At 56.3% G+C, this 24,417-nt stretch overlaps 1 protein-coding gene and 1 long non-coding RNA gene across 3 annotated transcripts in view; one reads left to right on the top strand and one right to left on the bottom strand.

Moving 5' to 3' along the window:
* Positions 1-24,417, top strand: part of LOC120391875 (nuclear receptor ROR-beta-like) — a 37,044-nt gene that overhangs the window by 5,097 nt on the left and 7,530 nt on the right. The window contains exons 2-6 of the mRNA XM_039516100.1: positions 20,234-20,319; positions 20,908-21,049; positions 21,477-21,890; positions 22,868-22,989; positions 24,162-24,294. Coding sequence (XP_039372034.1) covers positions 20,234-20,319; positions 20,908-21,049; positions 21,477-21,890; positions 22,868-22,989; positions 24,162-24,294 — 897 coding nt within the window. The remainder of the gene's footprint in view (positions 1-20,233; positions 20,320-20,907; positions 21,050-21,476; positions 21,891-22,867; positions 22,990-24,161; positions 24,295-24,417) is intronic.
* LOC120391877 lies at positions 4,728-10,249 on the bottom strand. 2 transcript variants are annotated; one of them, XR_005591511.1, is made up of 3 exons: positions 9,603-10,249; positions 9,123-9,381; positions 4,728-5,694 (listed from the first exon to the last, which is right to left on the bottom strand). It is a non-coding gene; the product is annotated as an uncharacterized LOC120391877 (long non-coding RNA). The 2 variants fall into 2 exon arrangements; XR_005591512.1 differs by lacking the exon at positions 4,728-5,694 and adding an exon at positions 8,652-8,743.

Below are 24,417 nucleotides of genomic sequence, written 5' to 3'. Positions count from 1 at the left end.
CATTGGAATTGAACCCTGGAGTCCTGATCACCAGCCCCCCCCCCCTTCTAGCTCTCTCCAGAGTCCCTCCCAAACTCCACTCAGGGTTTCAAGGGCGTTGGAGCGACACCAGCCAAACAGATGGAAAAAAGCTGGCAATCCCGCTGCAGGGAGCGACTCCCAAACTGTGTCAGAGCCTCGGTAGAGCTGCAACATGAACTGATGCTTCCCAGGCAGCCAGTCCTCCCGGCCCCCTGAGTAAGGAGCGGGAAAGATTCCCTCTGCTGTGAATTTACATCAGCGGGGCTCAGTTCTGTCCTCACATGCACCGGCACAACTCCGCCTCCACGTCCTCTCCTTCTGTTAGGCGCTGCACAGACACATGTGTTGAAAAGACGGTCCCTGCCCCCAGGAGCTTCCAATCGAAGGCCTTGTCCACACGAGAAAACAGTCCCAATGTGACTAACCCGACGTGGAAACTGACTTAGCTACATCGAATGCACCACCATAGCGGGGAAGTCTTCTAGGGATTGAAGAACACCTGAGATATATTTCACGTAAGCTGGGAAGAAACCAACTGAGGCTAAATCGGTATTGGGCACTTGGAAACCGCGTCCGCACAGAGGGGTGGCACTGATTAAATTAAACTGGTTTCTAACCCGACTTGGTTAAACCGCTTCGGGAGATGGCTGCTCTCGCCTGCTCAAAGTAGCACCCTCTGCTTCTGACTCGGACTTGCCGCTGAAGAGCTGTTCAAGAGACGCACCTGCCGCAGGTCGGTGAGCAGCTGCTCAGTCCAGGCTCGTGGAGCAGGAGGACGGGCCTGAAGCTGGAAGATCGTACGACAAGCCCCAACCCCCTGCTGCTCCTGTGTCTCTGAAAACGGCCCGGCCCACCTGCAATAACCGCTCCACTTGGATAAGAATGCATGAGGCGCCTGTGGATTAGGAGGCTCCCGCTGGCTGACGGGGTCCCAGCCTGCAGTGGAGGGTGCTCAAGTCGCTGGGGGTGCTCAGTGGCACATCTCAGAATCAGCCCCCACATCTCTTAGCGGTTTTGTTTTCCTCCTGCACTTTGTCAGGCTGATGACAGCCACCCAACCAGCGTTATTAGCCTTGCCTGACATTTGAATGGCAAATGAAGAGCCCCCAGATAGCCTGATCCATCCGCAGGGGACGCCCATGGAGTTCCACTGGGGTGCAGCGTCGCTCTCCCCCCGTGGCCGGGCTATTAGAAATTCACTGAGCACTTGGAGTGTATCAAGAGCGAACAGCTGGCCTGGAGCAGGGTGCTGGAGTAGATGGTCCATTGATCTGTCACGGCCTGGAACATCTCAGATCAAAGACACGTGTAGAACAGGGGAGGGACGGTGCCACTGGGGGAGAATTTGCTGGCTCTGAGCATGAAGGTGGGACCCCAGGAACCTGGTGGGTGACTACCAGCCTTTTGGGGGGAAAAATGCTCCCTCCCTTGCTGCACTGTAGCCTAATCTCTGGATGGCCCCGCATCTGGCCACTGGGGCAGTGGGGTAGTGGAGATACAGGACATGGGGTCTACAGAGCCCTACCCACCTACAGCAGTAACTTCCTGGCTGTTACACAGAACTTCCCAGCAACAGCAGGGGTAGAACCCAGATCCTGCTGATCCAAAGGCCCAGCTAAAGGAGAATCTTAGGGCAGGGGTAGCAGTACAGGGGCTATGACACCCATCTGAGAAGTCCATTCTGCACCCGACAGAAGGCAGTGGGGCAGGTACACATTAGCCTGTTCTTGGTATGTAATTGGATATCTCGAGTGGGCAGCTGAGCCTTGAAAGCCGCCAGAGGCAGGTGCTCAGAGGCCATAGGGAATGCAGGGTAGAGGAGCCAATGGGGGATCACAGAGTTCCCCTATATCGGGTTCCTAGAAGATACAAACAACAACATATTTAATCAGAGCCACTTTAATTTTTTCTTGGATGTCTGTGCCCAGAGGCCACTGGGCTCCTCGGCAAATGATGGTAAACGATAATTGCAGCGAAAAAGGCCCACGCGATCTCAGGAGGAGCAAAGAACGGAGAGTTTGAGGGCGGGTTTCAGACGCTCCCCGTTTTCTCGGGGTGTGGTTGCCAGCGAAGGGCAGGACCCATGGCTGTCAATGTGCTGTGGTTAGACCCGGGTTCTAGCTCTGGTTCTGGGAGGGTCAAGTGGATAAAGAAGGGGACTGGGAAACACAAGTCCTAGGTAGCAGCCCCGGCCCTGGGAGGGCAGTATGGTGTAGTGGTTAGAGTAGGGGAGTGGGAGTCAGGATACTGGGTGCTGTGTCCAGCTCTGGATAAAGAGGTGGGTCTAGTGCTTAGAGCACAGGGGGCTGGAAGCCAGGTCTCCTCACCTGTCCTGGCATCCAGTGGTTAGAAGAGGTGGCTTGGAATCAGAACTCTTGGGCTCCGTTTCCGGGTCTGGGAGAGGACTGTGATCTAGTGGTCTGCAAAGTGCGGCTGAGGACTCTAGAACGTTGTTCCCGGCACTGGGAAGGGAGCGGGGGCTAATGGTTAGAGCAGTGGGGCAGCGGGTGATGAGTGCTGGCCCTGGCTCTGCTAGTGACGTGTGTGACTGTGAGCAGCTCCCGGTCCCCCGGCTCGCAGGACCTTCCTCATTAAAGCCAATTTTCCCCTCAGCGAAAGCCCCCCACCCCCACTCTCGCTAACGAACTTGCTCTCTCTCCCTACCCTCCACCCCCACGGGCCTGGCCCTTTTCCTCTTGGCATGACCTGAGCTAGATTTGCATTCCCCAGGCTGGCTGGGGGGGATTGCAAGATCCAGGGGCTCCTTGGCAGCAGGGAAGCCGCAGAAGTTACCGCTTGGGACATGGGGAATCTCAGATGGGCTTTCCAGCGGCGGGGAGACCCAACCAGCCGGCTTCCCACACATCTAAGCCCCCAAGATTTACCCTGGACGAGCCAGCCAGCAGAGGAGGCTGGTCGTGGCCCTTGTTCCAAACATCCCAGACCCCTCGTGGGGCTTCCAGGGGGCGGAAGCTGACAGCATCCTCCATGGACCAGCCTTCATCCCAGGGAGCTCGCTGAGCGGCACCATCGTCTTCCTCATTAAAGCTAATTTCTCCCCTGCCCCCGCTGTCTCCTTGGCCTGAGCTGTATGCAGCGGTGGGCTCCACGAAGGCAAGTGCCGGGGGAAACAGACACTAATTGCCACTTGCTTCCCCTGCCCTGTTCGGAGGCATTGATTCCCCGCAGCAGGATGGGGCAGGGACCTACTTTCCCCACAGGCCTGCTGGGTAATTAGCTGCTGCGCCATGACGGCCTAACCAGACTCCTCCAGTAGGAAACGAGGCCAGGGAGGGTCTGATCTCGGCTCTGCCGGCATCAGTGTCCGCTCCGTGATGCACCCTGCAGCTGAGAGAAATGCCGCATCCACGCGGGGCATTGCACTTGCCAAGGGGGGAGCTGGGCCGATCCTGTGCAGAGGGGCAGCTGTGTGGTCTAGCAGTTAGGCAGGGCCCATAGGGTGTGCTGCAGACCTCCAGCCTCCCTGTCACCTTCTGCAACCACTAGACCACACAGCCTTTGCCCCCAGCACCGCTCCTCTACATGCGTGTCTCATAACCAATAAGGAGTCTGGGGCTTGATTACAAACTTTCCTCCTTTCTGTTCACCCACCAGATGTTTCGTAATTACATCATCCCTGGAGACACCATCTGATTTAATTAACCCCGGCGCTGCTCCATGCAATCTGGGCATTCGGTTATGAAATAACAACAGAGAGTCGGGATTCAATTTGAAAGGGTCTCGTGTGGCCACGGGACCGCTGGGGGTGTCTAAGCCTCATGCGGGTGACTGGGATTTATGAGATTGATCCCTGCGGGGGCAGGGACACAATATGGGGGACATGGAGAGGCGATGGGGGGAGGGGCGGGGGGACCCAAATCTTTACAAAACCCTCTGACACATTGATACTTCTGCTGGGATTTAAATGGGAAAGGGAGCCAGGTGGGGCCCAGCTGCTGGGATTGGCGCTCCCCCCGCCCCCCCATCTGATTCCCCAGCGAGCCCTGCAGTGGCAAAGCAGCTCCGGCAGCATCTGGGGGAAGTTTGGCCAGCCAGCCCATGGGGGATTTCTGGTTCTCGCTCCGTCTCTGTTGGAGGATGCAGGGAGCTCCAGTGCTTTGAGCTGAGGTGTCCTGCACCCACAGCGGGGCTGGGGACAGAAGGGAAGGGATTCAGGGGCACAGGGAGAGGCAATAGCACAATGCACACAACTCCCCTCCCCAGCGATCTCAAAGCAGGTCAAAGGGGAAACTGAGGCAGGAGGCAGGGCAGTAACTTGTCCCCAGTCCCGCTGTGAATCAGTAGTCAAGCTGGGAGCCCTGATTCCTAGCCCCCCACTCTGACGGCTCGGCAATGCAGCTCCCCCAAACAGGAAGGGAATGGGCAGAACGCAGGCAGCCCCTCCCATCCCAGATGTCGCTCTCCCTCCCCTCCTTTCCTCTCTGGTCCCCCACCCTCCATCCTCACACAATCGCAGCCCCTCCCAGCTCCGCCCCGCTGCTCAGAGCAGGACTCCACGACTGGCAGCAGGAGGCGCCGCTTCAGCCCAGAATGTGCGGGGCCCAGGAAGGAATCACAGGCCCAGCTCCTCCCTCAAGGAGCTCTAGGCACCTAACTCCCAGTGAAATCAAAGGTGCCTAAACCCCTTTGAGGAGCTGGGCCTTAGGGATTGTCGGCAGAGCCCTTCCTCTCTTTGCGTTTCCCCTCCCACTCTTGGGCCGCTAGCGATTGTAAGCTCCTGGGGGCAGGGACTGTGCACCTCCAGTGCTTAGCCCAGCAGGGCCCTGACCTTCATCAGGGCCTCCGGGCACTTCAGTGATGTAATATTCACTAGGAGGACCCGCTCCTGCCTTGCCAGCAGAGATCAAGGGACCCTCTACCATGCCCTCCCCAAGGCATGTTCCATGAGATCCTGAGATACTCCATCGCGCCCAGTATCCTGCCTTGGACACTGCTACAGGATAACCTCTGTGCTACACTCTACACCGGGCAGAGGGACTTCCTTCCTGACCCCAGCCAGCCATCAGCTCATGCCCTGAAGCATGAAGGCTGGTCTCCCACATTACTGTGCCCCTAAGGGTGACAGATAGGCCAGGCTGTATTTGTCCTGCCAGCACAGCCCTGACTCCAAGGACATGACTTGCTGGAACTCCTGGAGGGAACTTTGCACTTCTTCTCGGGGCCGTGTCTCCATTCCTTTTCCCTGTTACAGCGAGACGTGCAAGGACCAGCTCACTGCTTCCAGGGAGGCAAGCGTTCCCCGCCGGGTAGCAAAGTACTGGCATGTGTGTGCATTGCGGCCGCTCCATGGGTGGTGCTTTGGGGCATCTGGATGGGCCCAGCGGAGAGAGAGGGCCCCGCCCTGTTTTGTTTATAGCGATATCCCAGCAACGAGCCAGGATGTTTAGCCGGGGGGGCGGGAGCGGGCGGACGAAGAGGATGAGGTGGAGGACACACCCTGCTGCCTTTGCCAGCCTGGGAGGAATGCAGCTGGGTCGCCCATGCTGGTGCCAATTCCTGCCTGGATGAGGGCGTTGCCTGCTCTGCCGAAACCTTGGGAGTTGTCTCCTCCGAGCAGCGCGTCCCCATTCAGCGGGGCCTCGGCCCCAGCTGCTTGGCGCGGCTTTCAGGAACCGGGACTGTGAAGAGTGACGATCTCGTGGCTTCGGTGTTCTGGGAAGTGCAGGGAGAAATGCCATGTGTGCATGCGGGGAGGAAGAGAGTTACTGAGACAGAGCATCTCTTCCAGACAGGAAAGGAAAGGTTCTTTCCCAGCTAGGCCGTGGGCCTGTGGAGTAGACACTTAGTTGTGTTTCCTAGCCTGCAAAAGTATCCCCGCAGGATTACCAACATTGGATGTCAAAAATAAGGGACTGTTTTCTTAACACCCCCACCCCGCCTCCTGATATTATCAATTAATAACAACAATAACCAGTATTCACCTACATTTAACATAAGAACGGCCAGACTGGCTCAGACCAAAGGTCCATCTAGCCCAGTGTCCTGTCTTCCAACAATGGCCAGTGCCAGGTGCCCCAGAGGGAATCAACAGGGAATCACCGAGTGATCCATCCCCTGTTGCCAAGTCCCAGGTTCTGGCAAACAGAGGCTAGGGACACCATCCCTGCCCATCCTGGCTAATAACCATTGATGGACCTATCCTCCATGATTTTATCTACTTTTTTTAACCCTGTTATAGTCTTGGCCTTCACAACATCCTCTGGCAAGGAGTTCCACAGGTTGACTGTGCGTTGTGTGAAGAAATACTTCCTTTTGTTTGTTTTAAACCTGCTGCCTATTAATTTCATTTGGTGACCCCTAGTTCTTGTGTTCTGAGAAGGAGTAAATAACACTTCCTTATGTACGTTCTCCACAGCCGTCATGATTTCATAGACCTCTATGATATCCCCCATTAGTCATCTCTTTTCCAAGCTGAAAAGTCCCAGTCTTATTAATCGCTCCTCACATGGCAGCCGTTCCATATCCCTAATCATTTTTCTTGTCCTTTTCTGAACCTTTTCCAATTCCAATACATCTTTTTTGAGATGAGGCGACCACGTCTGCACACAGCAATCAAGATGTGGGTATACCTGGATTTATATAGACGCAACATGATATTTTCTGTCTTATTATCTATCCCTTTCCTAATGATTCCCAACCTTCTGTTCGCGTGTCTGACGGCCGCTGCGCACTGAGTGGATGTTTTCAGAGAACTATCCACAGTGATCTCTTTCTTGGGTGGTAACAGCTAATTTAGAGCCCATCATTGTATATATATATAGTTGGGATTATGTTTTCCAATGTGCATTACTTTGCATTTATCAACATTGAATTTCAACTGCCGTTCTGTTGCCCGGTCCCCCAGTTTGGTGAGATTTGCAGGGGGTTTTCTGGCTGCTTTTTGTAGCGCTCGGCAACTCCCAATTTTGTTGTAGAGATAAAAAAAAATAAGGGACGTCCCTTGTAATAAGGGACTGTTGGCAACCCTAAATCCACATTTTGTACATCCCTTTCCTAGGGGAGGGCACCCAGGAGATCCCAGCCCCTGTCTGCACCACTTTGGGTTCAGCCGTGTGTACGCACCCCACTTTGCATTCACCCGTGTGTACGCACCTCTGAGGCCTCTTCCCTGTTAGGCATATAGACTCTGGGACAGAGTCTGGTCTGGGTCACACGCCGGTGTGAACCTGGAGTAACTCCCTATGCGTCGGTGGAGCGACTCCTGATTTACACTGGTGCAGGTGAGATCAGATTCTGGCCCTCCCACTTGGGGGGGTATGAAAGCTTAGGAACAAGGTATGAGCAGGCACCAGCAGGCAGGGCCTGCTTCTCCCCTTGCTACGCCATGGTAAATCGGAGTTGCCCTGCAGAAGCGGCGGTGCAGTGGGGAGAGAGGGCGTGAGAGCTGGAAAGACATTCCTTGCTGCCCCCCAGGGAGCAGTCGGGTGCCAGAGATTCCCAGTCCCCAAATAACTGATTCTCCACAGCTCAGCCCTGGTGCCAGGGGGCGGCTGGAGAGAGACCCAGTCGGCCAAGGTAAGGCGAGCAGGAAGCAGTGAAAGCGCCCCCGGCTCAGGAAGGGTTAATCCAGAGCGGCCCTGCTTATACAAGCGCATCGTTAAGTGATATGAGACGCTGGAAGTGTGTTAGTAGGACAGCATGACTTCATGAGCTTGGCACAAGCCTGACTGACAGGTCCAGGGACCAACCGCAGCCGGCACAGAGTCGACAAACAAGCCACTTGGCCCAGTGGGCGTGCGGAAGCGGGGCGGGTCCCGGGGGGTGTCGTCAGCGTTATGTTTAGCTCAGGCTGGTTATATAACCCGTGCGGTTTCAGGGAGTTAGGCAAGACGTGTTGACAGTGGGAGGGAGCAAATGCCAGGGCTGGGACTTTTTAATTGCTGGCTGGGTTTGGGTTTTTTTTAATCTTGACCCCTTCCACTGATGGTCCTGTAAACACCTCGTTAAAAACCAGGCTAATTCATGGCGTCAACACACCGCCAGTCTTTGGAAGAGGCTCCAGCTGTCAGTCCCAGGCACTTACCTGGCTCCCATCCCCGACTGCTTCATGATCATCAGTGGGTTGATCCTCACCGCTCCCTGGCAGGCAGGGCTGGGCTATTTTCCCCATGGCACAGAGGGGGTTAACTGAGGCACAGAGAGGCTAAGGATCAGCTCCTCAGGGAGAGTTAGGCCCCTAATGCTTTGAGGATCTGGTTCTAAGTGACTTTCCCAAGGTCACATGAGATGTCTGTGGCAGAGCAGGGAACTGACCCAGAGGATGTACCAGTCTCCATTGTAGCCATCAGAATCTCTCCTTGACCAGCTAGGGTGCTGGCCTGGGACTCGCCTGGGGTGCAGCCCCTGATCCACAGCCCCTTTGGGTCTCAGATCCCCATCTATGAAAGGGGGTAACGTTTCCCTGCCTTGCAGTGGGGAAGGGGAGAGTTAAAATCCCTCGCCGAGGTGCTCAGATAGCAGGGTGGTGAATGGCAGGTAAGTGCCTTGCTGGGTAGCTGGGAGGATGGAATCTCTCTCTGGCTAAGGGCCCTGCGCTCACAATAAGCAGGCTGCTTGCTCCATGGAGGAATCAGATTACGCACCCTCACTTCCTGCTGTAAGGAATCCATGTTTGTCAGCAACAGAGAATAGCTAATGAATCCGCACATGCCCGGCCCTTGTCCTCTGGCTTCGGACGCACAGGAGACCTTAGCTTCGTGTGCTGTATAAAGAGATGGAGTAAATGCTACAATGGTGTTGCCTAGAAGTTAACGCAGGCAATTTGTTGCCATTGGCCCTGGGTGTGTCACATGAGCTCCTCGTGCTCTGTTTAGGGGCCAATGGGACCCACTTCATGGGTACCTGCCCCCTCGTTCACTGCCAGGGCTGGGGAGGACAGCCAGTGTGACGGGTGCCTGGTGTCACCTAGAAAGCCCCTTGGTTTAGCCGCTGGCTGCCATCATCGTCTGAAAACACACACTCTACGATGTCTTTCTCCTCCCAGTGTCCCAATGAGGGCCACTCTGCCCAGTTCACACATGGAGAACAGACGCACAGAAAGGCTAAAGGATTTGCCCAGGGTGGCAGAGACGGGAACTCACCCAAGCTCTCCAGAGTCCTTGGCTAGCACCCTACCCACTGGGCCATCCTGCCTCAGGGGGCTCCTTGCCTCTGTACGGCAGAGGCACGAGTCTCATTGTTGTCCAGCACTGTAGAGTTGTGTACGAGGCCACACACTCCGTCTCCGTGCAATGCCAGCACGCTGGGGACCAGGCGGGGGATGTTTGGCCTTCTCGCTGCCTTCTCTTTCCTTGCGGAGTGAAATCTGCCGAATGGCTCTGTTGATTTGAAAGCAAAGAGCTGGGGGAGGGAGTAAGGGGAGGGGAGGAAAAGACCAAAGAACAATTTAGGAGACAACACCTGACAACCGGAGAGGGGCTCAAAGCACAGTGGAGATCTAAACCTCCACAGGAGAAAGCACCGTTCCAGCTCCCCGGGCCCATTGGTCGCGCTAATCTCTCCCACGGCTGTAGCGCCTGCAGCAGAATTGACACTGCGGGGACGTCGGATTTGATATTTACACTGAAGATGAGCCCTTTCCTTTCCAAGAAGTCACCAGCTCCAGCTGTTGGTTTCATTCCCTCCTTTTGTTTACTCTCAGTTGTGGGTTAACAGGATACACGGGGGTGACTGGGACGTGTCCTGCTCTGGTTTGCATTAAAATGATTCCGCGGTACGTTACAAACAGGAGCGCAGTTAAAGGCCAGCGCCACGCACAAGCGCCGCAAAGTTTGAGCTGAGGTTGTATCTCTACGTCAGTTACCGAACTGTCCCGTGTGTCCTAGCGCAAGGGGGCTGCAGTCCTGAGTAGGACCTGATGAAGTTACCGTAATACAAATACACTTGATTGTTTTTTCTTCATAGCCGCTCGAAAGGCAAAAAATTCTCAGCTCAGATTCAAGATTAAAAACAGATTGGAAGTCTGGAAATGTATCATTCCCTCAATAACCTTAACTCTGATCTGGTGTTTTCTGCCCTGTTTCTTCCGGGAAGTGGATTGTTTATAGGTCTTTTTGGACAATATAGTTTCTTCTTTGCTGTCCACGTGTTACACCATGAAATCAAAGTCCCTTCAGAGTCCAATCTGTTGCAGATGGCTGAACTTATGTCCAGCTCTGTTCACGTACAGTCGTATCCATGTATACCTGTGCAGTCAGAACTGTCTCCGTGGCAGCGATGTCACAGGCTGGGTTTCTGCCAGGCCGTCACATCAATTCTAGAAGGCCAATGATCTGTCAGTGTTCAGCTTGGCATGAGGTGGGTTTGTTGTTCTCTGGCTCCGCTTACTTTGGGCCCCAGAGATATCAAACCTGCCGAGCAGGGCACAGTGGGAGGCGCGGGCTCAGGATCAGGCCTGGGTCACGTATGAATGGGTGATGCTTTGGAAGCAAGCTCTGTGATCTTCCGGCTGACCTGCCAGTGGGGCAGAGCCAGGCATGGGGGAAGAGAAGAGAGAAAAGGGAATGAAACGCTCCCCCAATAACTCCTTCCTGGCTCAAATGTTATACGCACCAAGCCTCAGCTGCTGTCAGCGGCAGCTCCAAGCGCGTGCCTGGGGGGCGCCCTGCCGGTCCCTGCGAGGGCGGCAGTCAGGCTGCCTTCGGCGGCGGTCTGCCAGTCCCGTGGATTCAGCGGCAATTCAGCGGCGGGTATGTCGAAGCCGCGGGACTGGTGGATCTCCCGCAGGCGCGCCGCCGAAAGCAGCCCGCCTGCCGTGCTTGGGGCGGCAAAAAAGCTAGAGCCACCCCTGGCTGTTGTCCAGCATGTTTCTCCTGCCAGCACCCCCCATGTGACAGAGAGCCCCTCAGCTCCAGCTACCCGCTCCCATGTGTGAGAGGGAGAGTGAGTATTGGCCTGCTAAACCCAGGGTTGTGAGTTCAATCCTTGAGGGGGTCACTTAGGGATCTGGGGCAAAAATCAGTACTTGGTCCTGCTAGTGCAGGTAGGGGGCTGGACTCCATGACCTTTATTTTTGTAGTGGGGAGGGATAGCTCAGTGGTTTGAGCATTGGCCTGCTAAACCCAGGGCTGTGAGTTCAGTCCTTGAGGGGGCCATTTGGGGATCGGTCCTGCTTTGAGCAGGGGGGGGACAAGATGATCTCTTGAGGTCCCTTCCAACCCTAATAATCTATGATTCTATGATACATACACACACACCCTCTCGGAGTTCCCAGCCTGATTGACAACCCTCCTTCCGTTCAGAGGTGCCCTCGCTCACAGCACAGCTGGGCCCAGGGTTCTCTTCCATGTCTCCCACCTTGGTCCTCAGACAAACTCAATTCCTTTTGAATTGCTTGTGGGAGGGGAGGGTCGGCTGGGGTGGGGGGATGGGCTGAGATATGGAGCAAAGTTCAAATGTGCATCCCTCCCTCATTCCCGTCCCATTGTCGTTGTGCCCAGCTGACACACCTGTGCCACTTCCTGCCGGGGTGGCCCAAGGGCTTATACCCAGCCCACCCCGTCCTCACCCAAAACCACCCTCGCCTAAAAGAAGGGGCGTGTGCGGCACACGCATGGACACACACCAGTTAACACACACAAACACATGGACACACACCAACGCGCACGCACAAATCCATGCGTGCGCACACGTGCACAAATGCATGTACACGCAAACACATATGAACCAATACATGCACACGCAAACGCACGTACACACAAACACACACAAACGCATGCACACACACCAGTGCATACGCACATGCACAAATCCATGCGCGTGCGCACACATGCACAAACATACACACAAACACACGCATGCACAAACACACACACAAACACATGCACATGAGACGAGACTCTATCTGGTCATTGGAAATCCTAGGCCATAGGAAATCGTAGAATCAGGGTGACGGGAGACACAGATGATAGGAGCATTGCATGCTGGGAATGGCGCCCTTACTGTGGAAATGAACATTGCAGGGAGTCTCCCTCTCACAGTACATACAGTCTGTGCATCTGATGAAGTGGGCCGCTGGCCTCAGAGAGGCAGGTATCCTGGTGAGACCTGGGGTCTAGTCCTGGTTCTGCTACTAGTCTGCTGGGAGTCCTTGGGTGAGTCATTGCACCACTCTGTGCCTCAGTTTGCCCATCTGTGAAATGGGGATAATGATACTGGGTAAAACGCTTTCAGATCTCCTCGTGGAAAGTGCAGTGGAAGAGCCAGCGGTTAGTATATTAAGCCAGGAGATGGCAGGGGCGGTACAGACACCCCAGGCACCCCTCCGCTGCACCGTACCATGTAGTCCAGCTGTGCTCTTTACGAGGGGAAGTCTCCAAAGCTTCTTCTCGGCCACTCTTGAGAAAGGGACAAGTAACAAGCTTAACACTGGGCTGTAGGGAGGAAGGATGCTCTTGTGAGCGGGGCCTGGGCTAGTGACTCGGGAGATCAGGGTTCTTGGGTAAGTCACTCGATCACAGGCGCCTTGGGTAAGTCACTCGATCTTTCTGAGGGAAAAAGATCATTCTCCCCGTACTGCTATTGTGAGGGAGATTCTCCACTCACTGATATCGCTGTGTGACGAACTGCACCAAGAGTCTTACTGCTGGGCTTTTGTGCCAGGGCCCCCAGCTGCTGGGGCTTTACATAACCAGAGCTCCGCACACATGTGCGCATTTGGTGGGGAGAGACAGAGGTCAGACTCCTGGGACCCATTTCCACTTGAGGCCCTAGCTGCAAGTGAGCACGTGCCTCAGTTTCCCCTCTGATGAATGTTGCAGTTGTGTGGCTTCGTTGATGACAGTTGGCAAGATGCCCTGAGATCCCGTGGTGGGTGAATTCTGATTGATTGGTCTGCTGATGTTGGGCTGGATTAATCTAGAAAACAGAGCGGCAACAACCCACGATTGCAGGACTGTTGCGTGGTGCACAGCTCTTCTCTCTCGCTCTCTGTACACACCCTTCCACCCACCCAATGCCTTGTGTTTATAACACGCCCATCACCTTGGTATGCTGTCACCTGCCCTGCCCTCATTCTGCTTCCTCACCTGCTGTGCTCTCCCACTTCCGTCCCCCGCATTCTTCCTACTTGGACTCACTTCCATCCTCTGAGCCCCCCATCGCCCGCTCCCCACTCACTCAGCCAGAGTGAGGTATTTGACTGTGGGATCCCCCAGTGTCTCTGTGTTTGGGCCCCGTCTTTCTCCAAGCGGCTGGGCTCTGGCAGCTGCAGGGTCAGCAGGGAGGTGGCTCCTCGCCCCTGGCACCCCTTGAGCATCTCCTGGGCACCTTGTGTCCCAGGTGGGTCACCGGAGCAGATGAGAATCTAGACGCACGTGGCGCGTGGCAGCTTTTCTCGGGGACGTCCCCGGCATTCGGCAGTGGCGGCCAAGCACCGGTTACTGTCCATCTCTTTCCCAGCAGGGCTGAATGATAGAGGGTGCCCCATTGCCCGCCAGTGACCCCGGAGAGCTGCGTAGCTGGGTCACCTTCTCTCAGGTGGTCATGCAGGAATTCCAGAGCCACCCATGAGGACGCTGGACTGGATGCTAGTTACATTTCTCAGAGTCCCGGGCAGCTGGTGGGGGACACTGGAATGTATACAGAGGTATCTCAGAGAGAATATCTTTGTCCAGCCGAGAGGAGAATGAAAAGTCCCCACATTCACTGAGCTGCGTCCTTTGTCACAGGCAGACACGTCTTAATATCCTCGTAGAGTCTGCCAGGTGATATTACTGTGCTTTGTCGGCAGGAAACCTGGCCTGGCGCCTTCGTACCTTAATGGATCTTGTGGTCATTGGGCAGTTCGCTTGAGGTCTGCTGTGCCGGCTGTCTGTGCAGCACACACAGAGAACACACACGCACAGCCGAACAGCTAACCACAGCTGGGTGAAACCTGGAGATGTGATCTTGTAAGGTTCAGCTGGCTTTGGTGGGGTCGGTCCTTAGGTGAGACCTCCAAGGAGCATGTAGATGGCACACTCACTAGGGGGGCGCTCTTCACCCCATGTGAGAGCTGAGCTGTGGTCCAAAGGTGGAGTTAGGGGGCACTCTGCCACTAGGGGATCTGGCTTGTGGACATAAAACCTTGTCCTCCTTACAAGAAGATGGTGCTTCATTCCACCCCAGAGGTGGCTTCATGTCAGCAGTGGATGGAGGAATCCCTGGATATAGTGTCTGATTTTTGGGGGGGTGCTAAGCCCCCGTAGCTCCCACTGACTTCAAGTGAACTGGTGGGTGCTCAGCACTTCTGAAAACCAGGCTTCTAGTTTCTGAAGCACTTTGGGGTCCTCTAAGATGAAAGGTGCAATGAAAACATGGGTTAGATGGGGAAGAACAAAGAACTATACAAAACCAGCCTCTGGAGCCAGAGAATAACAACAACAATAAAGGTGATGATTTCCCTAGTGTCGTTCATGTCAATGGACCCCAAAACACCCGGGATAACTATACACAGCACTGAACCCGTCACTGAAATGCAGACACCTCTGGGCTGGAACACAGCAGCTGTTTACCAGCTCGGGGCAACACCACGCAATAGCTAATAAAGAAAAATCCATTGGAAACGCAGGGGGGAATGTAGGGAGGCAGAATGGACTTATCTGAGCTGGGGATTTAAGCAAGACCGTGGTGGAGCCAAAAGCACCCTGGGATCTGTAATGACCGTCGTGAATGACCAGGACCTTGGGTTAAAAGTCTCATGTAAAAGATGGCAGCCGAGCGCCCCCTAGTGCCACAACAGGGCGTTGAGTCGGTAACGATGTAATGGGCAAGGCCTGATCTGAATGGTATGTACTATTTCCCAGGCGGCAGGGCCCATGTAATGCCTACCCGGAAGGCCAAGGGCTGCCTGGGTGAGAGGGCTGGAGATCACCTCCTGGATCTGGGGCAGCCTGGAAGATGGAGGGGCTGAACCCTGTTAGCAGCTCAGCACAAGCCGAGCAGAGAATGGCTCCCAGGCTGGGAGAGCGGATGCAGAGCAGTGCTGCCGGGGGGGCTGCTGCTAAGGCTGTTTTCCATGTCGATCCCAGGGGGCTACCTGCTACAGGGAAGGGGCTGCAAGCAGACCCCTTAGGCTCATCGTTTCCAAGCCAGAAGGGACCAATGTGGCTTCGCTGGGTTCCGTCCTGTGTGAACTACAGCGGCTCTTCTAGAAACGCTGCCAGATATGCAGGGATGGAGAATCCAACTGGCAAGTTGTTTCCGTGGTTGGAAACCCAGCCTGCTGCAACAGCCGCAGGGAAGAGGGCTGTGCTCCGGCTGCCGGGAGGCACCCTCTAGCCCCGGACTCAGCATGGGGCTTTAGCGGCAGGGAGCCATTCGAGGGGCTGGTTCCAAAGGCCAGTGATGTCCGTGAGAGACTTTCCACTGGATCAGGCCCCAGGGGAGAAGAGAGAGCCACTCCAGGGTGTTTCCACCCAAGGTCATTGCAGGTGGGCATGGGGGTCCACCCGTTCTTTATCCCCTTCTAAACTGGGCTGGAGCTCACTTGTGCCACCTGGGACAGTCGTAAGCGAGCTCTGGACTGGATTTCTCTTTGCAGTCCCTCTGGAATGGCTCCTTTCTCTGCCAGGCATTTGCACAAGTGAGATGTAAAACCCAGGTTTTAACCACTATAATCTCTCAGGATCCCAGGGCTCTTTCTGCTAGAGACAACCCTGCTGTTGTGGCCAGATGCCAGCTTGGCTCATTCCATTCAGTCTCCCTCCAGAAATTCCCTTCGGTGGATTCAGTGTTTTTCTTTACTTCCTGGGCTAAACCGGTGCTGTGCCTTGTTAAACAGCTGCCGTGTTCTACCACAGAGGTGGCTGCATTGCAGTGCTGGGTGAAGAGATTGCTTTTTCTAGTGGCTTGGAAAGCATTCAGAAATCCCGCTAGCACAGGAACAGAGGATCTTACTTTGTGCGGAAGGGAAGGATGGAGCAAAGCTGAGCATTTGCTGAGAGGTTTATTCCAAGGCCCAGGACACTTGAAGGCAGCCGTCCTCTCTACACAGAGCTGTTCCCTGCGGCAATGCCTTGGCTGTAATGAAAAGCCTGGTTATTATGCAGCTGTTAATCAGGTTCTGATAAGCCCATCTGGAGGCCTGTTCCTGCCCCCTCTGCATCCGCCCCAGTGCATGGATGTTTGCAAAGACAGAGCTGTGTGAAAGGTGTGCTTCCAAACCCCCTGATGTGCCTTACCCGGGGTGTCCCCCACACTAGCAGTTTTGGGGGCGGGGGAAAGAGTGCAGAGGAGCTGTGCAGGTAGACCCTCCATTCCCTTCCCCTCCCCCCCTCCCACGTGCGGCCCAGGACACAGACGTGCTGTAGACAGGCCGAGCCCACAGACACGCTGAGTCTCACACTGGTGGGACTCCACTGACCATACTTTGGATTTAACACCAGTGTGAGGTCAGAATCTGGCCCAGTCGTTCTAGCCACAGACTCCCAGCCCCCTCCCACGCAGTATCCTGGGAACAAGCCCAGCCCTGTCCTAGACACAGCTGGGCCCCACTGGCGCAGGCACTGGGAGTTCCTGGTGTCACTCCTGCATGCCAGATCCCTGCCCCTACCCCTCCAGCCCCGCTATTGCCATTATTGTGGTGCCCGGGACCTGCCTAGCCGGGCCAGTCTGCTGACCGGCCACCTTGGTACCTGCCTTGTATCGCCTCCTGCCTGGTCTTTTGGTTTTAAAACCACACAACCAAAGCCTTGGTGGGTCGACATGCACCCCCACTGCAGGGGCCCCCGATCCTGCAGAGTGCTGTGGAAATCAGCGCAGGAGGTGCAAAGCAGAGTCAGGCCCATTCAGCATCCCCTTCATGACCAGACCCCATCCCGATGCTTGTCCCAATGGGCAGGCCAGCCACCTCACCAGGGATACCCGAATGACTCCAGCTGCGGCAGAGATGGCTCGTTGTTGTTGGCTCATTGTTTCCTTGTGCTCCCCTGTCTGTCTGCGTTGTCTCTTGTCTTATACTTCGACCGTAAGCTCTTTGGGGCAGGGACCATCTTTTCCTTGTGTTTGTACAGCACCTAGCACAGTGGAGTCCTGGTCTGTGACTAGGGTTCCTGGTGCTACTGCAATGCAGATAAATACCATAATACTTAGCTCTCATAGCACTTCTCATCTCTAGATCTGAAAGCACTTTACCAAGGAGGGCAGTATCATTCATTTTGCAGATGAGGAAACTGAGGCAGGGGGAAGGGAGGTGGCTTGCCCAGGGTCACCCAGCAGCAGAGCTGGGGCTAGAACCCAGGTGACGAGTCCCAGTGCTCTATCCACGAGACGAGCCAACCGGCCGAGCTGGCGTGAAAGGCGTCACGCACACAAACACCAGGGGGCGCCCCAGGACACAACGGGCTTGCAGGGGTCGTTTGACGTCCTGTGGGGACCGGGCTTGCTGGCCGCGCCCCCCAGAACTACAGTGCAGTCAGCAATCCCCGTCCGCGGCTGCTGGATCCAGGCTGGGCCTGCGGGCTGCCCTGTGTAGTGACCCTAGGCTGCCAGCCGGAGAGCCAGAGAGGCCAGGCTCCCCTGCAGACTGATAGACTTTAAGGGACTATCATGGTCATCTAGTCTGATCTCACCCGTAAGAGACCCCCCAACCTCTGGCTGAGTTACTGACGTCCTCAAATCGTGGTTAAAAGACGTCGAGTTACAGAGAATCCACCACTGACACTAGTTTAAATCTGCAAGTGACCCGGCCCCATGGTGCAGAGGAAGGCGAACCCCCCCCCCCCCAGGGTCTCTGCCAGCCTGACCTGGGGGGGAAATTCCTTCCCGCCCCCACACATACATGGCGATCAGCTAGACCCTGAGCATGTGGGCAAGCCCCTCCAGGCAGATGCCTGGGAGAGAATTCTCTGCAGTAACTCAGAGCCCCTCCCCCTCTAGTGTCCCATCTCCAGCCCGTGGGGATTTTTGCTACTGGCCCTCACCGATGGGCCACACGCCATTGTGGGCCGTCCCTTCATCCCATCCCCTCCGTAAACTTGTCACGCTCAGGCTTGCAGCCAGGTAGGTTTTTTGCCCCCAGTGCCTGGCCCCTCTGGGGGACTGTTCCAGGACTTCCATCCTCTGATGGTTAGAAACCTTCACCTAATTTCAAGCCTAAACTTGTTGCTGGCCAGTTTATCTCCATTTATTCTTGTGTCCACATTGGTGCTTAATTTAAATAATCCTCTTCCTGCCTGGTATTTATCCCTCTGATGTGTTTATAGAGAGCGATCCGATTTCCCCTGGCTCTCCTTTTACTTAGGCTAAACAAGCCAAGCTCTCTTAGCTCCAGCCTCCCCCTTGCAACGTTAGGGACACTTACAGGGGACATAGGGATTCCCCCTCCAGGAGGCCTTTTGAGCCATGAAACTGCAGCACCCTTCTGCATTCTCTGTTGCCTTTGACTGATGATATCCGGTGCCTGCAACTAACTACACCCATGGCCTCTGGGACCTGCCCCATTTCGCCCCTTCCCGACCCTTCCCTGCTAGCTGCCTGTGCAGACAATGGGAGCCCACCCAGGAGGAGGCCTAGGGTTTGAAGCACCACCAGGGCTTGCTGGCACACCTGGCACGTTACCCCGTGTCCGGGACATGCAGGGCAGCCCCGTACCGGGAACTGGTGGCTTTTGGGGGGGGAGCCAGTTTCAGCACAGGCAGATGTGGCTCTGGAGGGGGGGGTGTTGGGGGTCAGGGGACGGCGAGTCTTCGTGCAGCTGAGCTGTGAAATCCTTGTCCTTGCCTTGCGACTGCTGCCAAGAGTGAGACCTTTCCCTTCACGCGCCCACCCAGCTGTAATCCAGCCTGGAGCGCTAATGGCTGGGAACAGCCCGTCACTGCCATCTCCTGAGCATGCTGGGAATTGCAGCCCTATTCACTGTACTGATTCATCCTCTGCTCCTGGATTATATCCTACCGAGGCAGGTAACCCAGGTTCTGGATCCCCTTCGATCCCCGCCACCGAGAACACTGCCCCAGTAGTCTGTAATACTTGTACATCTGTACCCCTGGGGCCGCTCAGGACTTCCATGCTGTGGGTGGCAATGGCTGTGCAAGGCTCTGGGAGTTATGGTGGATCAGCACCTCAACCGGAGCCGGCCATGCGATGCTGTTGCAAAAAAAGCAAATGCAATTTTAGGTTGTGTTAACAGAGGCCGCGCATGGCCACGGGAGGTGATAGTACCGCCCTCCTCGGCGCTGGTTAGGCCTCAGCTGGAGAAGTGTGTCCAGTTTTGGTCATCAGTGTGTAGAAAGGATGTAGAGAAACTGGAGAGGATCCAGAGGTGGCTGACCAAGATGATCAAAGGGATGGAACACAAGCCCTGTGAGCAAAGGCTGAAGGAACTGGGTATGTCTAGTTTGGAAAAGAGGAGATTAAGAGGTCTTCAAATACTTGCAAGGCTGCTAGCCTGCCCTAAAAAAGATGGAGAAAAGTGGCTATTTAAGCACTGCAGACAGACTGCACCTGGGTGTGTACCTCAGGCTAGCGTAGGGTGGAGCGGGTCTCCACTAGTGGGTAGAGCAGGTCTGGATGTTTAATTTGGGCTTTTAGATGGAGAGGTTCCAGGATTCGGTCCCTGCAAAGAGACCCGGGCAGGGCAGGTGTGTGGGATCCACGCAGGCAGAGATCCGTCCCTTCTGAGTGCTCAGATCCACTCGCGACTATAAGTGCAACGAGCACAGGTACAGAATCAAGCCCAGTGTTAATGAGTCCCTCCGCCTCCTCACTCACCATCAGGAATAAGGAAGAGGAAAACCTGGAGGGGATCCCGTGGCCACTTGGAACAGGGCCTAGGCAGGGTCTTGCGGTGCTTGGAGTGAGGCTGGGAAGAGAGCGGCTGCTTGCCGAGCTGAGTAGTTGGTGTTGCTTGTTTCCCAGGTGTGCTGAGCAGGAGGGCTGGACTCGTAAGAGGATCATTTCGGAGGGTTTAAACGGTGGGATCTACTGACTAGAGTACAGGATTAGCAGGCCTGGGCTCTGTTCCCAGCTCCATTGCTGGCCTGCTGGCTGGCCTTGAGCAAGTCACAGCCCTGCTCTGTGCCTCAGTTTCCCTCAAGACGGGGATGATGCTACCCACCTCCCAGAAGGTTTTGTTAATGTCTGTCTGTAAAGCGCTGCGAGGTCCCTGTCTCCGCACAAGGGCCAAGTGTCTTAACTGCTCTGTTCCCTAGAGAGAGAGACGCTGCAGTGAACTGACCCGGGCTTCTCTGTTTTGTTCCCCTCCCGGCTGCAGCCCAAATCGAAGTGATCCCGTGTAAGATCTGCGGAGACAAGTCTTCGGGGATTCATTACGGCGTCATCACCTGTGAAGGCTGTAAGGTAAGCGATGGGCTCTGTCCAGCCCTGGCACTCGGCAGGTGTAAGGAATTGGGCATTCCCAACCCGGTGATTCAGGGGATGGTTTACAAACCTCTTTGGCGGGAGCCGTCTGCTCGTCCAGTGCTGGGGCAGGGGTTTCCAAAGATGCCAACGCCAGCTAGACGCCAGCTCCCATTGAAGGTCCCAACCTAGGAGCATTGCCGGGCAGGAGCCGGATACACGGGTTGAGCTGCCTGGGAACAAATCGCAGGGCACCTCCCTGGCTCTGGTCACCATCCTACTAGCACCACCGCTGGCCCAGTTCCCTCCCCAACCCATTCATCCCTCCCCTGGGTCTGGCACGGCTCCCTCCCCACTCTGGAACAGTCCCCGGTTCCCATTGTGTGTGGGCCAAGGCTGGACAAAGCACAAGAGACCGTCTCCCCAGGAACAAGCTTAGGTTGGGATGGGCCAGGTGCCCCCGCTGGGCCTTTTCCATCCCCACCCTCGGAAGACCCCTCCTCCAGTCACTCCCCAGGCAGGTGGAGACCACGTGGGGGATCCCCCCCCACACACACTCCTTTTTGACCCGTCCTCCTTCCCGTGCAGGGTTTCTTCCGGAGAAGCCAGCAGAATAACGCCAGCTACTCCTGCTCGCGCCAGAAGAACTGCCTGATCGACCGGACCAACCGGAACCGGTGCCAGCACTGCCGCCTGCAGAAATGTCTGGCGCTGGGCATGTCACGTGATGGTGAGTCTGCTCCCAAGGCCTGGGGGGTCGGCTGGGCCCCTGGGAGATTGGGGAGTTGCAGGCTGAGCTGCTCAGTGGGGAATAGGCTCTGAGCCAGGACTCTTGAATTCCTGGCTGTGCCAGGGACCTTGGGTAGGTCTCGCGGGTTTCAGCTGTAAGCTCCTTGGAGCAGGGACTGTCCCCTAGCTGTGTGCTCAGCACCTACCACCAGCTGGGGCCTCTGCTCGCTGCTGCTAATGGGAAAATCCCATCATCGGAATGTACCAAAATAATCTCCCCAGCCCTGGAGCCCCAGGGCATTGCCCTGCCCCCATCCTACTCCTCTGGCCCCTGCCTGGGGGGGCAGTGGAGTTGTTGTTAACCCTTCGTTTGCCACTGCGCCCCATCCACGCACCCAAGCCTACCGGCTCTGCTTCCTTCTCCCCAGCGGTGAAGTTCGGCCGCATGTCCAAGAAGCAGCGGGACAGCCTGTATGCGGAGGTGCAGAAGCACCAGCAGAACCAGGAACAGAACGGGGTCTCCAAGGACGACTCCGAGGCCCTGGCACGGGTCTACCCCACCAGCGTGAGCAGCGGGGTCTCGGACCTGGACGACATCTCCCCGCTGTCGGACGGGCTCCTCTTCGACTTCCCCCTCACCCCCGATGGAGGCAGCACCTACTACAACCTGGACCTCCTGACCTCGGCCCAGCCCTCGCCCGACCAGTCCAGCATGGACGTCAGCGATGCCAAGCTCATCAAACAGGAGTCCATCTACGAGCTGATGCTGGAGCCCGGCCTCTTTGCCCACAGCGCCCTGGAGGGCAGCCAGCTCGCCTCGGACATTTCGATGCTCGAGATCGGTCAGTACCTGCCCCCACCCCCATCTCAGACATAAGAGAAGGCATGAGCTGAATTTTGCAGGGCTCAGAGCAACCACCCGTAGGTGGGGCTGACCCCCAGACCTCCAGCATTGAAAGCACAGGCCTCTATGCTTGAGCTAAAGGAGCATTTCTGCTAGAGGGGAGCAGTAGTAGGCTATCATCTCATGTGGGACTGCCCCTAAACCGCGGGGGAGGGGGGGCGCTACGTGCTGATAGCAGAAGATAAAGTGGGGACTCCCAGTCTCTGGTCCTGCTCTCTCCTGGAGCCTCCTTCAGTCCCCTCCCCGTGAGTCTGGCACCCACCCCCCTAAAGCGTGGGAGTGTGTCCGTGCAAGGCTAATGCAGCCCCTGCTACAAGGATGGAGGCGGGAGAAAGCCCTTGGAGGAGTAGGGCAGCTGTGGCAGGAACTGTCCTCTCCCACTCCCACCAGAACCGAGCAGCGGCAGGAGGCAGATAGTCCCCCCCCAAACTCAGCTCCTGACGTCCTTGAGACCCAGAACATGCCCCACACCCTGCTAAGCTGCAGTCCAGCCCGTACCCCACTGATCAGCCAACTGCCTGAATTCCAGCTCACTCACAACACACAAATCCTGTAACAAACCCCAGGCAGCTAAGAACTTTGTAGCAAGGATAGACCCCAGATCCTCCTGCTCTGAAAGCACAAGGCCCCTTGCACCTGAGCTAAAGAGAATCCCCACTGGCACTATAGGGCCTAAGACACACAGCTGGACCAGTTCTGACTCCACCCAGGAGGAGGCAGTGGCACACACAGACACGCGACAGCTCATCACAACACATCCGTAGCTCAGAGGCTATGCTGGCAACGCGCCAGGAGCTCTGGGGCTGCCTGTGCGCTGCATTAGTCCCTGGGGCTGCCCTGTCTTTGAGGAAGCCTGGCTGCCCCCGTAGGATCCGGGCCCTGAGTCTCTGCTGTGCTTTGTGCTTGCTTGGGCAGACCGGATTGCTCAGAACGTGGTCAAGTCCCACCTGGAGACCTGCCAGTACACGACGGAGGAGCTCAAGAGGCTGGCGTGGATGCTGTACACCCAGGAGGAGATCAGGAGCTTGCAGAACAAGGTAACTTCCCCTTGCTTCCTACCAGCCCCCGGGGCCTGTGCCTCCCTGCCCCACACAACAGGCTGCTCTAGAGACCCAGTCCCCAGCACTAACCTCTCCCGGGTCAGGGCGCACGTATGGGAGCTCATCATGGGACACCCCGCTGTCTCCGGGTGCCAGCTGCATCGTACGTGGCGCCCCGGGAGTGGGATGGCAGCTTTCCAGCTGGAGAGGCTGTGCAGCCCGTGGGGTGGGGTCGGGGAAGGGATATCGGCTGTGATGGGGGTGCTGTCACTGCCTCATGGGGCTGAGCAGGCGGCCGCCCTGCGGTTAGGAGCAGAACCCCATGACGTGGATCTGCGAGTGGGGGAGCACAGCTTTGTGGTTGGGGGTACACATGCCCTAGGGTTGGTGCGGCAGAATCCCCAGGCCACGTACCCTGGCGTTCCAGACCATCACCTGGGCGGGCAGGGGAGTGGAGACAGGGGTGAACCAGGCTGGGTCACAGCAAGGCAGGGCTCTTTCTGGAAGCCATCTCCTTGAGCTCCAAAATCCAAGCTAATATTTCAGGGGGCGGGTGAACATGGGGGCAGGGAACCAGACACCTTTACCTGTCATATTGCGAAATAGACGTAATATCCCAGAACCAAGTGTCACTGCTGCAGACCTGTCTGCCTGAGTCTGCAGGCAGCGTGAAAGCCCTGCTTTAAGGGCTCTGTGAAGCCCCTGTCGATTTCAAGGGGTCGTGCGTCTGAAGTTTAATGACGGCCAATTTAAATGGCTGATCAAAGCAAAAAAGAGGCAGAACCATCATATTATGAAGATCCACTGCAAGTGGAGTCTCATTTTGGTGACAAGTGGGTGGAGCTTAGTTAGTGAGTGGCGCCTGGGAGTGGTTACTACTACTCCCCACCCCCACTCTGATTCGGTCCTTGGGTGGAGCAGATGGCCCAGGGATGCCTTGGATTTCAGCGGGAGTTGAACACCATGGGAAGGGAGATGCGTGAAGATTTGCGGGTGGGAGTGTGGATTCTGGGGCGTGGGGTGCAGAACCCCATACAGCGCACCCCCCAGGATGGGACAGTACAAAAAGGAGCCGCGGTGCTTGGTCCCCTGTGACGTGGCGGGGGAGGGAGGGTGATGTGCAGAAGGGAGCTGGCCGCGCCTGATGCGCCCCCCTGTTGTGCTCACAGAGCTGCGAGACCATGTGGCAGCAGTGCTCCCTGCAGATCTCCAACGCCATTCAGTACGTGGTGGAGTTCGCCAAGCGCATCGACGGCTTCATGGAGCTCTGCCAGAACGACCAGATCATCCTCCTCAAAGCAGGTGAGAGAGCGGGGAGACGGACCCCACCGCGCAGTCAGGTTCCTCCCCACGCTCTGCTGGGGCGGCAAAACCCCCCCCAGCCTTCTAGGCGCTGATGGTCTGGCCCCTGGCCTGGTCCCCAGG

Source organism: Mauremys reevesii, linkage group 26, assembly GCF_016161935.1.
Source record: "Mauremys reevesii isolate NIE-2019 linkage group 26, ASM1616193v1, whole genome shotgun sequence".
Lineage (NCBI taxonomy): Eukaryota > Metazoa > Chordata > Testudines > Geoemydidae > Mauremys > Mauremys reevesii.
Note: the sequence above shows the minus strand (reverse complement) of the source record. Positions and strands in the feature narration are given on the sequence as shown.